Raw genomic sequence first — 17,788 nt, 5'->3', positions numbered from 1 at the left:
GCAAGGATGAGTGTAGGGTTAGGCACAGGCTCTGGTGTAACCCCACATGGGGTAGGACAGCTAACTGACTGAGTTCAAAACTGAAACAATAAAAGGCTGAGAAAAGGCAGACTCAGGAGTTGAGACAAAAGTTCCTTGGGAAAGTGACTAATAAAAATAATCAGTCTTTGGGCAGCTTATAGTCTCTGAATGAATCTAATGTTTGTATGCCATAAAAGTGTTGGAGGCAATTCAGAAAAGGATACGGAATCACTCGCTCAGGAAAACAAGACTTTAACTATGTCCTTATTGCGACATTAATAAGGACAATAAAGCCAGCTTGCTGACAAACATGTAGGCTGTCTAACAGTTGATTTGTTTTTTGTCTTTTTGTTTTGTCCACACAGGTGAGACATGGAAAGTACAGCCTTCAGCGTACATGATTCAAGGTGAAAGGCAAAGACGTGGACCAGGCAACCAGGAGAAGTGGTGTGCCCCAGAACCACATGAGTACCGTGGAAGAGTGGCTCGTATTCTGGGCTAAGCCACCACTGCTATTTCAAATGTCCTTCATAATGGAAAGTGCTACTCTTTGCTACATATAAAAATTCTGGTCTGATGGGTCCATTTCTTGATCTTGGCTGCCTAGCTGGCCCTCTTACCTTGGCCTCAGAAACATTTCAAGTCAGAGAGTACGCCTGTCACGTATACGCCTTTTACTAACACTCAACAATAACCTTAAGTAACTCTATATATCTGAAGCTCTCAAATGTACCCAAGGTTTGTAGTGCTCATTTCATGTGTGTACTCAGCCTGTGTCCACAGTGTGTGCTGTGTGTGTCTGTGCCTGTGTGAGGTTGTCTGTGTATTGCACAGAGGGTGAAAGGAATTTATCCCAATAACGTGTTTAATGAAGCTCTTTATTTCTCTCATCACTCTCACCTCATTCCCAACTTGTGAAGGAAGATGTTTGAATTTCTCAGAGTTCGTTCTGTTCGAGATTTATTTCCTTCCTAAATAGTGCTTCTGTTTGCAGCTCAGAGATAATGTGAAAATCACTAAAGGCCTAAACCAACTAGCTTTGCCAATGGGACATTATTTTCAACAGAATTAAACCGAGTATAAGAGAAAAAATATTTGTATTTACTTCTACAATTAGAAGTAAAGCTCACATTGCAAAACAAAGTTGTATAGAAAGCTTTCTTTTAATTATACAGACTTTCCATGTAGAAAATTATTGCCTAATAGCAAAACTCATATGTACAGATAATACACCGGAATTTGAAACTGCAGTGCTCTCACGGCCCCAGTGTTGCACTAAAACAACATAAAAACAACATAAAATATAAAAAGATAGTAGCATTAGCTCCTCTTCTCTAAGCATTTCCACCCAGCTGTTCAACAAGAGCGGGAGAAAATATTATATGAGGCCCTGCTGTTTGCGTGTTTGTTTACAAAGAAATGAACAGTCTCTAATGTTTACTGTAATTATTCTGGCTGTCAACAGAATTTGACTTTTCATGCTGTCACCAGCTCCTCCCATTAGGCTATGAATAAGATAGGAAATAAATATGAAAAATTAAAAAGGGTAAATTTAACTAGGAAGGAATAAAATATAAATTAAGGTTAAAAATGAAATAACTGTACAACACAAATTAGAATGAAGGGTAAATTTAACTGGGAAAGAATAAGATAAAATATATAAATTAAAGTTGAAAATAAAATAACTGTACAACAAAATACACAGTATAGAACTATATAAGAATGTATGAAGAAATATAAATATATATATATATATATATATATATATATATATATACACATAATAACAGCAGCTGTACAAGTATTAACTGGAAATGAAGAATATAATGTCCAGTGTTGTGCAATCGACATTAGGTCTTGTGCAGTGCAAATATGCTTAAAGTGATTTAAGTGATGAAGTGAAAACAAAGTCCAGAATGTCCAGTGTGTGTGTAAGAACCATATGTGTGGGTCAGTACTGTGTGGTGGTGTGATTGTGATTGAGAGACCGTATCGCCTGCGGGAAGAAGCTCCTCCTCAGTCTCTCTGTGTTGGTCTTCAGGGAGCGGAATCGCTTTCCTGACCTCAGCAGAGAGAACAGTCTGTTGTTGGGATGGCTGAGGTCCTTCACCATCTTCCTGGCCTTGGTCCAGCACCGCCTGCTGTAGATTGAATGCAGGTCAGGGAGCTCGGAGCGGATGGTGCGCTCAGCTGATCGCACAACCCTCTGTAGAGCTCGTCTGTCCTGCATGGTGCTGTTCCCGAACCAGGTTAAGATGTTTCCCGTCAGGATGCTCTCTATGGTGCACGAGTAAAAGTGCCTGAGCACCTTGGAGGGCAGTTGGAAGTCTCTCAAGCGTCTGAGGTGGTAGAGACGCTGTCGGGCCTTTTTCACCACGGTGTTGATGTGACAGGACCATGACAGGTCCTGCGTGATGTGAACTCCGAGGTATTTGAAGCTGTCCACTCTCTCCACTGGGCACTCGTTGATGACAGGGGTCTGGTAGTTCCTCTCCTGCTTAGTGCTGAAGTCCACTATCAGCTCCTTTGTCTTACTGACGTTTAGAAGGAGGTTGTTCCTCTGGCACCAGTTCTCCAGATTCCTAATCTCCTTCAGGCAGGCCGTTTCGTTGTTATCAGAGATCAGGCCCACCACGACGGTGTCGTCAGCAAACTTGATGATGGTGGTGGAGCTGGTAGTGGCCATACAATTCCTTGTAATTAGAATGATATGATCTCATAGGGTGGCTGTGGTTCAGAAGGTAAATGGCCTGTATTTGTATAGCGCTTTACTTAGTCCCTAAGGACCCCAAAGCACTTTACACTACATTCAGTCGTCCACACATTCACACACTGTTGATGGCAGCTACATTGTTGCCACAGCCACCCTGGAGCGCACTGACAGAGACGAGGCTGCCAGACACTCGTACCACCCTCTGACCACCACCAGTAAACAACGGGTGAAGTATCTTGCCCAAGGACACAACGACCAAGACTGTCGAAGCCAGGGCTCGAACTGGCAACCTTCTGATTATAAGATGAACTGCCAACTCTTGAGCTACGAAGGTAGCACATCTATTAATCAGAAGGTAGGGGTTTGATCCCTGTGCACTCCAGTCTGCATGCCAAATATCCTTGGGCAAGATACTAACCCCAAGTTGTTCTCCAGTGTTTCCACTGCAGTGTGAATGTGTGTGAATGTGGGATAGAAAGCACTTAAGTATAGAAAAAAAGCTTCTGTGATTAATGAGGCATGTTGTATAAAGTGGTGTGAGTGATCAGGTAGAGCAAAAACAAGCTATATAAGAAATACTCAATGTCCACCAAGTTACTACTTCCAGAATTAATTCTTTTTTTTTTTTTTTTTTGATTTCTTTTCTTTTTATTTCAGGCAGAAACTCAAGTTCACCTTGTAAGTACAACTTGTTTTACTCTGATTATGTATTTTATAAAGTTTATGTATTTTATAAAGAATACCAGTGATTTTTCTTCTTTGGAAATAACAGATCCACACATACAAACAATGGACCCACAAAACAAAGTTCAAATCTCCAGTTAAACGAACACATAGAAGGTGTTTTTTAAATAGTTTATGTGAACTTTACTTTTTGTGGAAAAACATTTTTCTCTTTTTGTTTTATAATCCAAAGGGTTGTTCAGTCATTCAATTCAAACAGTTTTCATGTTACTATATTTTAACTGTTCTGTCTATAAATAATTTACTTGCACCATTTTGGTTATTCATTTATTTAAGCTCAATAACGTAACCACCTCCTTCATCACATTGGTTTCTTTCATTATATTTTTTTTACAACTGAAGACATGGCTTATATATATATTTTTTTAAATTCTGAATTAATTCTGAAGTTCAGAAGCGATATTTGAATTCTGCACTTATATTCTAATCTCTGCACTTATTTATCCATCTAAACATCCAAGCTTTCAAAAATCTGTGATAACCTTTGTTGTTTTAATAATATATGTTGATTAGCTCTCCATTGTGTAGCCCCTTAAAAATACAGCTTATTTCAAACTGTCAAACCTTCCTCTTAGATGCATGATTATATTCATTGATGATAATGTAGAAAAGCTGAACATATGTGGAAAAATACAAACCTTATTAACCTTGCTCAACTGACTAAATGCTGTAAGAACATCTTGCTTTACTGGCTTGATTGGCAATAACAAAAACTATAAGCACATCCTTGACAGGTCAATATTGCATCAGATGAAGGACTGCTTTGCCATTGAGTGAGTGACAAAGCAGTCCTTCGGTGTAACCCTACCTCAGAAAAAAGTCTCCACAAATATTTGCGTACTCATACTCATGCTTGATTTATTAGTCACTGTCTAGTGAAGGTGTCTGATGATCAGTGCGTCAACGGTTTAAATTTCTTTATATAAATGGTAAAATTTTGGGTTCCAGAGCCCAAGTTGTGCATTAAGGTGACCCTGACTATATCTCGCTGGTACTCCTCAGATAATATATGATGTTTAGATAATTTATGATGTTTGTGCTTAAATGGTTTTATTTCATATTTAAAAAAATCCCTACAGTTACAAGCAAACTAGAGTGGAGTAGAAAGCATTCTTTTTATTCAGGCTTACTAAAAGCAGAAGAAAACCCAAATCTCTGGTGTAATGCACACACTACCTCATTCCTTAAGCTGCAGAACAAAAGAGAGAATAAAAATGCAGAAAAATTAGCCAATCACGTTCATCTGTAATTCAGACATATGGATTACAAACTAACTGAATTACAGGTGCAATAATGTTTTTTGCATATGAAACTGTAGGAGTTGTACTTACATCTTATGCCGTCAGCTTGCCCTAGGTCACGGTTTCCTTCCACATATAGCTTTGCAAAAACTGCATAAAAAGCACTTGCAGCAACAAAAACATAATATTCCACGCTTTGCCGATCCGATCAGCTGTTCATAACACTTCCTATGTCCATCAGCGTAAACTATCGCATGCCCGCATGAGCTGCCCGAAACCGGAAGTGACGTCATTTTCGCGGAAATGTAGTTTTTTACCATCAAGGCCTCATGAGCCAGAGCGTTCTCACTCCCGAGGCGTAACATGTCGACGTTTTGTCACGTCCCGCGGCGTTCCTGAGGAACGCGAAAGGAGACCTTCGGCGTTCTTATGGTACGCGGCGGGTTATGGCTGGAATCCAGTGCAATGACGCTCCCGCGGTAGTAGACGTTCCAGCCCTGTATTCCAGCCCTAAACCTAACCTTATCCCTAGCCCTGACCATAACCTTATTCCTGACCTTAACCAGGACTTTAATGATGTTAAATAGCGTGTTTCTAAGCGATTTGAAGAAAAAGAGCGAACATGTGTAGGTTCAGTCCAGACGGTTCTCATATTTCCTCTTTTTCCGAGGTCGTCATTTAGGAACGTGGTGGGTAGCCGAAAACGTAATATGGTGACGATTTGTCACCTAGCGTAAAATGTTACGCTTTGGGAGTGAGAACGGGTTGCATGAGCCTATACTGGTGTTTTTAAAAGTTATGTTTGACTTTATGATTTTCTGTGTCTTTTCTGGGATGCTTAGGACTCATATTGCACTGCTGGAAATAGTTTATTTTGATGCATATGCTGCTTTTTTGCAAATTTGCAGTATAATATTTATTTTCGTTTTTTCCTGCAGTATATAAAAATTGGTGTATTTCAAAAATAAAACTATGAAGACACTCAAAATAAATTTCTTGTGGTGGGAAACTATTTTGTGCAACTTTTTTGTATTTACAGGTTTTTTTTTTCCAACAATATCTTCTTTTTTTTTTAACATTTTAATGACTTACAAACAGTCCAACATTCTAAATACTACATGAACATACACTCCTCTCAGACAGCAAAAAGAAAACAAAAAAGTCATCAGATTTATCACTCCGTTAAAGGCCTAAATTTTTCATTATCCCAAATCAAATGTCATTGCCCTCAGTCCTCGTCCTCCTCAGATAATACAAATCCTTCTACAAAATTCACAAATGGTCTCCACACCTTCTCAAAAACATCCAATTTCTCTTTCAGTATACATGTTATCCGCTCCAATGGCAAAGCCACCATCATTTGTTTTATCCACTGAGTGATACTCGGTTCCCTTGTTCTTTTCCATTTTAGTGCGATTAATCTTTTTGCTTGTAACAAACCCATATCAATAAACATTCTGTCACTTTTTGTGTACCTCATGTTTTCTGGGTACAATCCCAGAATAAGGAAGCCAGGATCCAAAACAATCTCTTTGGATAATATTTGTTTCATAGTTTGTGTTACTGCAACCCAAAAAGAGCCTATCTTCCTGCAATCCCAAATACAATGCCAAAAGTTACCTTTATCTTCATTACATTTATTACAAGCGTCTGGAATATTAGAGTTGTACTTATTTAATTTTTCGGGAGTAACATATGTTCGCATTAACCATTTGTATTGCAACAACCTTAGTCTAGAATTGATAGTTTGTTTATGAGCTTTTGCACAAACCAATGCCCATTGTTCCACGGATATGTCTTTCTTTAAATCATTTTTCCAGGCGTTCAACCTTCCCAAAGAATTGTCAGATGTTTTGGACCTAATCAATTTATATACTTCTGATATTGCCCCTTTTTTTGAACTGCTTTTGCTAATTATGTCTTCCAATTCTGATTTTGGTGGTTTGGTGCAGGTATTCTTTTGATTCGCTCGAATGTAACTTCTAATTTGGAGATATTTGAAAAATTGTTTTCTATCTATATTATATTTATGTCTAAGCATATCAAAGGACATCATATCTTGAGAATATGTTGCATACAAATCTTGGATTTTTTGGAGTCCTTTAATTGACCATTGTCTAAAAACTTCATCCTCTCTTCCAGGTCTGAAGTCCTGGTTTCCCCACATTGGTGTAAACTGTGACAATACAACAGGTTCCCTCATATATCTTTTTACATCATACAACACTTTGACCATGTTCTTTACCATCGGATTTTTTGCCTTTTTAATCAAGTTTATTGCTGTGTCTGAGAAAAAATATAAAGGCAAAGGTGGATTCAAATTAATACTTTCCATCTCTGACCATTGCGGGGCGTTATTTAAGTCAAAATAGTATCTTATAGACCTGATTTGACATGCCCAGTAATACCACTCAATATTTGGACACATGACACCACCCTCGTTGTATGGTAGATGCAACAATGATAATCTTATCCTTGGTCTCCCATTTTTCCATAGAAAACCGAGAACAAGCTTTTTGATCCTGCTAAACCAATCAACAGGAGGCGGCAGGGGGATGTTCTGATACGCATAAAGCACCTTTGGCAGTATACTCATTTTGTATACAATAATCCGACCAATTAAAGAAATTGGTAGAGACATGCATCTGTCCACTATCTCTGTTATTTCTTTAGAAAGTCTTTCATAGTTATTTTCCACGATCTCACTTAATTTGGGCGAAATCATTATTCCTAAGTACATAAAGTCCTTTACTGTCTTAAAATGAGATGTTACTATGGGTGGGTTTTTCCTTTCTTCTTCATTTAGTAATAAAATTGATGATTTAGATTTGTTAATGACATACCCTGATATTTGACCAAACTCCCCTATCAATCTAAGCAGAGCAGGTATAGATTCTGTTATTTTAGAGAGATATACTATTACATCGTCTGCGTACAACGAAATCCTATGTTCTACTTCATTTACCATAATTCCTGTCAATGATAAACTCGAACGTACGGCTATAGCAAAGGGTTCCATAGCTAATATAAACAACAGTGGGCTTATCGGCGAGCCTTGTGGACATCCCCGTTTCACCCTTATTGGTTTAGAGATATTTTTGTTTGTCAAGATTTCAGCAGTTGGATTTGAGTGTAATAATTGTATCCATCTTCGAAACACATCTCCATAACCAAATCTAGTCAGAACATCAAAAAGATAAGGCCACTCGACCCTATCGAATGCTTTTTCAGCATCCAGTGAGAGAAAGGCCCTCTCTGAAGAATTGTTTAGTCCGTCTATAATGTTAAAGACTCTTCTCACATTATGTAGACCTTGGCGCCCCAATATAAAACCGTTTTGATCTCTATGAATTACTGAGGGGAGAGTATCTTGCAGACGTGTTGCTAATATTTTACCCAACACCTTAAAATCAGAATTAAGTAAGCTTATCGGCCTCAAATTTTCACATTTATTACTCGGTTTTCCTGGTTTAGGTAACAAAATGATTAGTGATCCTGTTACTGATTTAGGAAGACTTCCTTTGCTTAATGATTCCTGATACATTTCCAATAGTGGTTTCATTAATTTACTTTTAAATTTTTTATAAAAATCAATTGGGAATCCATCTGGTCCAGCTTTTTTACCTGATCTCATATTGTTAATTGCCCTGCTTATTTCCTCTTCGGCGATTTCTGCATCTAATTGTTGTTTTACGTCATCAGTGATAGTAGGAATATTTATTTTTTCCAGAAACGCATTTCTGGAGTTTTGATCTGATCTATCCTGGGATTCATAAAGTTTTTCATAATAGTTTCTAAATTCCTTGTTTATTTCAATCGGATCCATTATCATTTCCCCTTTGCTGTTTATAATCGACGTTATATTTTTCTGCACTTCCAATTGTTTAATTTGCCATGCCAATATTTTTCCAGGTTTCTCTCCTTGTTCATAAAAAGACTGATTTAATCTCAAAATGTTCGAAGCTGCTCTATCTGCCGATTCTTTATTATATTGTGCTTTTAGAATTAGCAAGTCTTTCTCTATTAATGGGTCTCTACTTTTAAACACTAGTTCCTCTAATTTTTTAATTTCCTTTTCCATTTGCTGTCTTGTTTTGCATTTTTCTTTAGATTTCGATGAAGTATATGCTATCATAACTCCCCTTAAACATGCCTTAAATTCCTCCCACCTAATGCTAGCTGATGTTTGTGAGCTATTTATAGTAAAATATTCATCTATTTCTTTTCCTACAAAAGTGAGGAATCCTTCATCATTCAGCCATTTCTGGTGTAAGCACCATCTATGTTCAATTATTAAGTTGTTATGTGTATATATGATATTGCAGGGAGCATGATCCGGTATTAATATACTGTCATATGAACATGTCTTGATGTTTGATAGGAGGCTCGCTGATACTAAGAAATAGTCTATTCTGGAATATGTATTAAACGTTTTTGAATGGCAAGAAAAAAGTATATCATCAGGTTTTAACTGTCTCCAGATGTCTATCAAATGCAGTTCCTTCATGAAGTTAAGAATTGTCTTACGGCTTTTGTTATGGGCCTGATCAGTCCCAGTCTGTCTATCCTTACTGGGATCCAGAACACAGTTCCAATCTCCTCCTATGATGCATTTTCCGTGGAGTGATGAGATTGTGAGAAAAAGATTAGTAAAAAATGTATCATCATCTGTATTTGGTCCATATACATTAATTAAGTTAATGGTTTCTTGTACAAGTAATCCCTGGATGATCAAATATCTACCAAGTTTGTCTTTGATTACATTTTTGACCTGAAAAGGTACTGATTTATGTATTAATGTGATTACTCCCCGAGCATTGGATCTAAATGGTGCTGCATACAACGAACCCTGCCACCTCCTGCCAACCTTAATATGCTCCTCCTCCAGCGAGTGCGTCTCCTGAAGAAAAATTATTTTTGCTTCCAGATCTTTCATTTTGTTCATTACTTGCTTAATCTTTTTATTACTTTTTAGGCCTCTACAATTCCAAGAGGTACATTTAACTTCCAATTTCCGAGCCAACATACCTCACATGCATTGCTAAATACTTAAACTTGTCTGAGAGTGCATACAAAACAGAACACAAAACACAAGCTTTAAATGAACAAACCGTATAAAAGAAAAAACACAAAAAACCCCACCCACCCAGTTCCTGGGTAACCCATGCAAATGTTCTACTTCCAACGTTAACCATATACAGATCCCAGTTTTAAGATCTGCTAACGTAAAATGACTATGGCTTTATGCCTGTGTCATGGACCTGGGCCATGTGGGCCCAGTATTCTTAGTTCCTTGTATTTTTGTATTTCGTTCCTTATTTAGGCCATGTTTCCTGAGTTGCCCTGTTGTGTTGTTCCCTAAGTGTTTTCCCTTCGTGACTCTTACCCCCTGTGTGCCCCTCTGTGTATTTATGAGCCCTCGTCTCTCTTTGTGCTTTATTCTATGTTTTCCCCAGCCCGTTATGTCTGCGTTCTCCCTGTGCTCTCTCTCCTCCTGTTTGAACCTCTGTGTACTTCCTGTTTTACTTTGCCCATCTCCCATCAGTGTTGCGTTCACTCCTGCCGTGTCTTGTTATGATTATCAGTGTCACCTGTGTTCCCCGTGTGCATCCACTTCCCCTGATCATCCCTCATGTGTATTTAGTCTCTGTTTCATACAGTCTGTGTCGCGTCGTCTGTGTTACCACCCCCTGTGTTCCGTATCTCCAGCCATAGCTTTTCCTTAGTTTATGTCCAGTTTAGGTTTTCTGTTTGAACTATTACCCTTATACCGCCCTCGCTCTGGTTTGTTCTGTTATCAGCCATAATAAAAGGCTCGCTTTTGTTTAATCCACTCCTGCATCTTCGCTTGTGTTCGCGTCTGGGTCCAACACACACATTCCCACACGGTCTATTTCCACGGACCGTGACAGCCTGGCTCTTCCTTGCTCCCTGTATCTTTAATGAATCCTTTAGCTTTGCTAATATTGCACTGCTCCTTAATACTTAATAATTAACTGCTTTTTTGTTTTCTTTAAACAAAAAAACTTGTTCCATGTATGTTACTATCAGTTTAGCTGGTGGTACGATGCCACTTCTCAGTCCCATCTTCCAGAGTTGTTGTCGTACCCCTCCAAACTTCTTCTGTTGTTTGTGCACCTCTGTGGCGACGTCCTCATAGAATCTCACCCTTTTGTTCTTGTACAAAATATCCTTTTTCGATCTTGCTGCTCTGAGCACCATATCTTTCTGTTTGTAGTTAAGAAAGCACATTATTAATGTTCTTGGAGGTTCCTCAGGCTTTCTTGTTGGGCCAATGCGATGTGCTCTCTCGATAACCAGAGGGCTCCTTGATGTGTTCAACTCCAATACGTCCGTTATCCAGTTTTCCAGGAATCCACAGGTGTCCGCGCCCTCATCTCCCTCTGGAACTCCAACCAACCTGAGGTTATTGCGTCGGGATCTGGTTTCCAAATCCACTACTTTATCCATCAGTGCTTTATTTTCTTTTTCTAATCTTGAAATGGTGGTCCCCATCACCACATGTTCATCTTCTACATTTGAAATGCGTTTCTCCGTTTGCTCTACTCTCCCCACACAGTCGTTTGCAAGCTTGTTTTCAATACCTGCAAACTTCTCTCGTATGGCACGCTGCAACCTCTCCTCCATGTTGCCACTATCCGCGGGGCCGTGTTCGCTCATGGTGGCTGGCTTGTTAGCTGCGCAGGTCTCAGACGCGCTAGCTTCACCGCCAAACACCGATATCTTGGTTTGCGTGGTTGACTTAGTCTTCTCCTTGGTAGTTTTACCGGGTCCAGGCATCGTGGGTCTATAATGTATTTCGTTTTCGTGTTTCGGAGCGTTTTTCCTTAATTTTAAGGATTTAACAAAGTTTCTTGCAGGAGCAGTTCAGAGCTCGACCGATCGCTACGGTGATGTCATCGGAAGCCGTATTTACAGTTTTGAGGGATAAGCCTCTTAAATTTCTCTAACTAGAAATATATGTTAAAAAAGCAAAAACGATTTTCAATTCTTTTGTAGTTTATTGCACTTTTTTGCAATTTATGTAATTACTATGCACTTAATGAATACATATTATTAAAATCTGGGCTATAATTGTTGTATTGATGTATAGCAACTTGAAATGCTCCCAAAAATGGCTCCACACCATGTAAAAATATATTATAAGCTCTGGCGGACTTGGTTCTATGGTAGGTCTTAAAGGGTTAATGCTTGGACAATCACGCTTGATATGTCCTTCCTTCCCACATTTGTAACTTCTCCATGAGTCGGAGCTGTTTGCTCCCACTGTTTTTGATCCACTCTGTTCATTTCTGTGCATCTGAGATGACATCGCTGATACACTACTGGACACCATGGCTTCTTTCCACAGTTCAAAGACATCCGTGTTAGGATAAATCTAAATTGGCCATAGGGATGGATGTGAGTGCAAATGTTTGTTTGGCTGTCCGTGTTGAACCTGTTACAAAAGGGGTACACAGTGGTGTTGTCAGTAAGCACTCGCTTTTGTTCCTCATTTATCAAGGCTTGTTGAACAAACTGTAGTGTCAGACTGTCCATCTTTGTCTCCAAAGCAGTAACAACAGTTGCATAGCTGGGTGGCAAACTACCTAGAAGGGTGACAATTTGATCTTCCTCTTCAATTGCAGAACCTATTGCCCCTAGCTGATCAGTAAGTTCCTTCATCCTCTTTAAATGATCATTGAGATGTTCTCCTTCCTTCATTTCACACCGGAAGTATTTCTTCTTCAGAAATAGCTTGTTAGCAACAGTATCTCTTTCAAACTGTGCTTTTAGCATCTCCCATGCTTCTTTGGGGGTCTTACAGTTTGTTATCAAGTACTATTGGGGTGTACTTACATTCAGTACCAGCACTGAAAAAGCCTTTTCTTTCTTCCGTTCAAATTCAGCTCGTGCTTGGGCATTAGCATCCACAGCTAACTGCTCTGTCTCCCCTATCATACCCCACAGTCCTTTTGCCTTCAACAGGTGCTCCAGTTGAAATTTCCACGTTGCCCAATTCTCCGGTCCGCTCAGCTTGTCAATAAACAGTCTATCGTCCATTGTGAATCCCACAATTCTGTTTATGACTCCCAAAAGAAAACATGTTAGCAGCTTCCCTTGGCGACCTCTGGGCCCATAACCTGATGTTTTTAACGAACACCTTTTTTTGCATGTAATGCACAAAGACACCAACAGAGGGCAGTAATATCCCTTCAACATACATTGTAAAATTACTATTACAACAGTTACTAAATGATATAACAATATTATACAGCTGTAATAAGTTACGTGTGTGATATTTATATTTGTGCTTTGTCTTTATTGTCTTTCCTCAGGAGAACAATCTCAAATAGATAAAGACCTGGTTAGCATGGTGATTGAGGACTCCCAGCCATTTAGCATTGTGGAGGACAAAAGATTTAAAAGATTTGTTAAATCATTAAATCCTAGTTATGTTCTCCCCACTAAAAAGGTCATAAAAGCAGTGAAAATTTAGTTTTTACAGAATAAAATGTGAACAGGCAGGACTGAGGCTCAAAGCCTCAGTGTGTAGCTGTCCACATATCAACGTTACAAAAGCACAACCACTGTCCACACCCCAACCACACCTCACCTCACAGTAAATGATTGTTTCCATTTTAAGCATTTCCAAATAATCATTTTACATACTGCCAGTATAAATATACACAGTATCATGCCATCACTACAATATAGATGTTTTACACACTGCTTTTGTTGTTGACATTTGCAGGCTGTGTGCAAAAGGCCACACTCTTCAAATTCATGCCAACTAATATTTTTACGTCCAGTAGATGTCCTACTAGAGCAAATGAAGCTTCAAGACGCTTTGCGCTGGGATGAACCAATTGGATGAAAAGTTTCAGTGCTTCATGAAGCTTCATCTGCCCGTCACTACTAAACAGCAAACCTGAACACAAAGGAAGGTGGGCGATGGCACATGAAGGCTGACAGCAGGGAGAACACACGGTTGATACACAGACAGACCAGCAATCAGCACAAAAGTAGGCACGACTTAAATACACGCAGAAGAACACAGGGAGATTACACACAGGTGGGGAACACAGCTGGACCTGATAAGCCTGACAAGACGGGGGGAAGCAAAACTGAATACAATGAAATAAGACATGGACCTTCAAAGTAAAATAGGAAACAAGAAACAATTCAGACACAGACTTGACACTGAACTAAACCTACACTAAACACGAGGGCACAAGACACAAAACCTAAAAACAAAACCCTAAACCACAACAAACTGAAACATAGAATTATAATATTCAGATAACTAAAGAATCAGAACATAAACCATAATACAGATAAATACAAAAATACAAGAAACTGAAAATGCTGGGTCAAAATGACCTAGAACCATGACAGTTACATTAAAAAATGTTATGTCAGGGGAACTAATTCCTTTAGTATTGCTCAGTCAGAAAAATCAAGTTATCTTAATATCATGTACTCATAATGAACAACTTGCCCTAACTTAGTCTGAACCAAATCTGATGAGACAAGACAGCGAGGGCTTAAAACCGAATACACTCACACATGACTGTTAAAGTAAAACAGGAAATTCAAGACAGACATGGAAACGCAGACATGACACTGAGACATGACTGACTGGAAAAAACACACAGAACACGGGAAAGGCAAGGTAAGAAGAACCAAGGGCTCTCCAGAGCCGCCAGCGGAAGCAGTGAAGCTGCAGGCGATGGCTGGACCGGCTCTCCACAGCCTCCAACAACATTCCCATGAGGACTATGATATTTGCCACAGTGTGGCTTGCGAGTTGTTCACATCCAAGTATCAGAGTGGATATTTCTTGTGAGGGGGAATGTGGGCAGGAATTTTCAGCAAGGACATTGACAGCTAAAGCCAAATAAGGGAGCCTTCTATCTAAATCATTACTCGCACTGTGTACTTTGCAATCTGTATGCTCTCTAAAAAAATGTCCTCTGGGAAAAGCTTTACTGTCAGTGAGGTTTTGGCACAACTCTTTGACGGTCAAAGTGACACAGAGGAGAATGTGTCAGAGACAGAGGATTGTGTTGAGAAGGACCCTGATTTTGATTCATTCTCATGTGATAAGAATAACAGTGGTGGCCCTGCTGTTGCCTCTCAAGCACCAGCAGACACAGTTCCTTTCAGAATGGAAAGATATCACGGTCCCTTGCGCAACTCCAACAACAGGGTAGACTTAGTGCTGCTAATTTTGTCAAAATGGTTCCTGGCCCCACCAGATACACAGTCAAGCCAATATTTGTGTACTAAAACCAACTATGGTCAGCTGACAGCTTATCATTTCTTTAATTTTTCCACACAATAACTTTTTCTTTTAGCATTCTGCAGTGTCGAGGGACCCTGAGCTAGTGCATGAGGGTGAGAAATACTTTAAAGGTTTTTTTTAAAGTTTTAAATTGTGTAACAAAAGATATGCAAATGCCAATTTAATATTTTTTTAGGTATTATTAAATAGCACAAGCTACAATAGTAGGAATATACTTGTTTGTTATTCAGCAGAACAGTGTCCAGGATGTTTACTGATATACTTTTTTGCATTTGAAAATCACAGTTGGACTGAGTTTAACTGCATTACAAGAAGTGCTGTTAATTTTTCTGAGCTATACTTATAGTGTTTATAGTGTTCAAGTGTTCTACTACAAATCTCAAGTTCAAGGATGATAAAACATAAGCAAAATTGAAACTAGTAAGCTACCACAAAATATATTTTTTTAAATTTGAAATCTTTTTCAGTGGTTAAACAATTAGTATTGCTCACTCGGGAAAAAAAAAAGTCATCTCTGGTCCTTTGTACTCACAATGATTAAGTTGTCCTAACTTAGTCATCTTAAGTAAGTGTTAGTTTTTTTTCTAGGCAACACGTTTGCATATGTTTGGGTTTTTTTTGAGCTCAGAGAACTAGTTAGATTTTACAGTACAGATATATGTGAAATTTAAGAGTACACTCATCAGTATTAAGCATTTAAATGCACAGACCAGTTTGATTCAATGCTTAAGATTTTAATGATGAAGAAGATGAGAAATAACAATTCATTCTGGGAAACAAAGTTTTGCTAAAAGCATTCTTTCATGTACACATGCAATTTGCTCCTGATAAAAGAGCTCCTCCAGTTTATGTCACGTGTCGCTTCATTCCTTATGCAGCATTACAGTAAAAGAAAAGAAGTAAATCAAATCAGAACCAGATTCTTATTGTGATATATTAGAGTATTTGCTTTGTCGTCAGGTGGGCCACACCTTCATCACAGCCCAGGAATCATCAGATGGCCTTGGCACAAATAAATGGGAATTGGCTGTCACATGTCCCATCATTCCAACACTTGCTTCCTGTAAGTAGATAAAATCAGAATGAACTGAAATCATAATCACAAGGAGAAATGATTACTAATCTAAATATTTTGTTCTGTATAACAGTAGCACCTGATGCATACATGTGTTTACTGCTGCATCAAAACACTATGTAAATATTCAATATGATAAAAAATTGAACTGTTGTCTTTGTTAAAAATAAATGACACTACTTGTTTTACATTTCTGTCACACATTACTGTTTGTCACATTAAATGCATAAAAATTATTTGGGGAATTGTGGGTATTGTTTCTTTTTTTCTTTAACATTTACAGTGCTCATACATCGTACTTTTAGGGATTTCACAGAAGGTTTACCTGAAAAATTCACCAGCAAGCAATGCTCGTTTCCCCTATAGTTGTTAGGTTCTCCCCGACACCACTGCGTAAATGTGAAAGAGGTTCCATCGATCCAAAACCAGTAACCCTCCTAGAAAACAGAAAAAACAGACCAGAATACACTTAAAATTAAGCTACAGTTCCAAGTTCTAAATGTGCAGTTATAGACAATACTATCAAGAATGAATTTAAAAGTCTTGAAAAATCAGATCCCATCTGATCTTAAAGACCTCCTTATCTACTGCAGATGTGTGCTAATCCCTGAGCCTGGTTCTGCCTCAGGTTTCTTTCTGTTAAAAGATGTTTTTCTTCCCCTCTGTCACCAAGTGTTTGCTAATGGGGAAGGGTCATCTGAATAATGATAAGTGAAATTATACCTGTTGACCATCTGAGCCACCAATCCATGTTAGTCCACTTTCATGAGTGGCACTAGATATGACGCCTCGAATGAACTGATACTCGTCGTAGCTGTGTACAGATGCCAGGTTTGCATTCAAGTTTAGGCAGATTCTCTACAATGGAAATCAACAGAGTTCATAGAAATGACAACGTAAACAGAAAGATTTAAGATTTCACAAAGAATAAATGATAAATTTAGACCACTGCCTTTACCTGCGCCTGAGCCCAAGTCATTTGATTGTGATTGTAGAGAAAGCATCGATTCCCATACTGAGTCCAGCCACCTGGACAAGATGCTGCTCTCTTCTCAACATGATGTCGTCCTGAAGGCAATCAAAGATTATTGAGTTACTTTACTGTATAAGAAAAAAAATGTTAAAATATAAATTCATGAAAAATATGTTTAAGTGTTAAAGATTAACTTTTTTTTTTTTTTAGCTATAAATGTACTTGTCCATCATACATGAAAAAACAATTTATAAAAACTGGCAGAGGAAAGCTGATGTACTCTTTCTTCTGTTCAGAATGATAAAAATGTGATTAGTTTGGGTGACCTGCTGGAATTAATGCCTCTGTCCCATTACTGGCCACTTTACCCCGACGTGCTAAACAAATTACATCAGCAAATGTTGATTTTGGTCATTCATTTTCAGTTTAATATATTCATGCATAAGATGTATAGATGATGCACAGCATACTGGAATACTCACTAGCAGCAGTGCCCAGAGCCACCATTGCGCACAGAAGTGTACACACAGTCAGCAGCTTCATGGTGATGTTTAGTATCTCTACACAAATCAGAAAATTTAAAGTGGCTGTTAGTTTATTAAAGAAAAGATAGACAGTAATTTGACAGTTTCCAACAAGCCTTTGATATAATACCTTATCTTCCTTCTTATCAGCATCAGCTTGTAACTTCAGCCTTCAAGTGTGGTGGTGC

The 17,788-nt window shown here is 38.5% G+C and overlaps 1 protein-coding gene across 1 annotated transcript; it reads right to left on the bottom strand.

The window, feature by feature from the left end:
* Positions 1-15,837: 15,837 nt before the first annotated feature.
* LOC308406017 (ladderlectin-like) lies at positions 15,838-17,788 on the bottom strand. Its single transcript, XM_080896825.1, has 6 exons — positions 17,731-17,788; positions 17,559-17,636; positions 17,062-17,171; positions 16,827-16,961; positions 16,429-16,540; positions 15,838-16,089 (listed from the first exon to the last, which is right to left on the bottom strand). The coding sequence occupies exons 2-6, from the start codon at positions 17,617-17,619 to the stop codon at positions 16,022-16,024; spliced, it is 486 nt and encodes a 161-aa protein (XP_080752951.1). The 5' UTR covers positions 17,620-17,636; positions 17,731-17,788; the 3' UTR covers positions 15,838-16,021.

This window comes from Rhamphochromis sp. 'chilingali' (genome assembly GCF_963969265.1).
Source record: "Rhamphochromis sp. 'chilingali' genome assembly, chromosome: 1".
NCBI classification, from domain to species: domain Eukaryota; kingdom Metazoa; phylum Chordata; class Actinopteri; order Cichliformes; family Cichlidae; genus Rhamphochromis; species Rhamphochromis sp. 'chilingali'.
The sequence above is the reverse complement of the archived record's forward strand: the minus strand, read 5'-3'. Positions and strand labels throughout refer to the sequence as shown.

Coding starts and splice junctions, on each gene's coding strand:
- LOC308406017 (XM_080896825.1), bottom strand. CDS start 17,619: ATGAAGCTGCTGACTGTGTGTACACTTCTGTGCGCAATGGTGGCTCTG. Junction 16,541..16,826: donor GTGGCTCAGATGGTCAACAG/GTATAATTTCAC, acceptor TCTGTTTTCTAG/GAGGGTTACTGGTTTTGGAT. Junction 16,090..16,428: donor CTTGCTGGTGAATTTTTCAG/GTAAACCTTCTG, acceptor ATCTACTTACAG/GAAGCAAGTGTTGGAATGAT.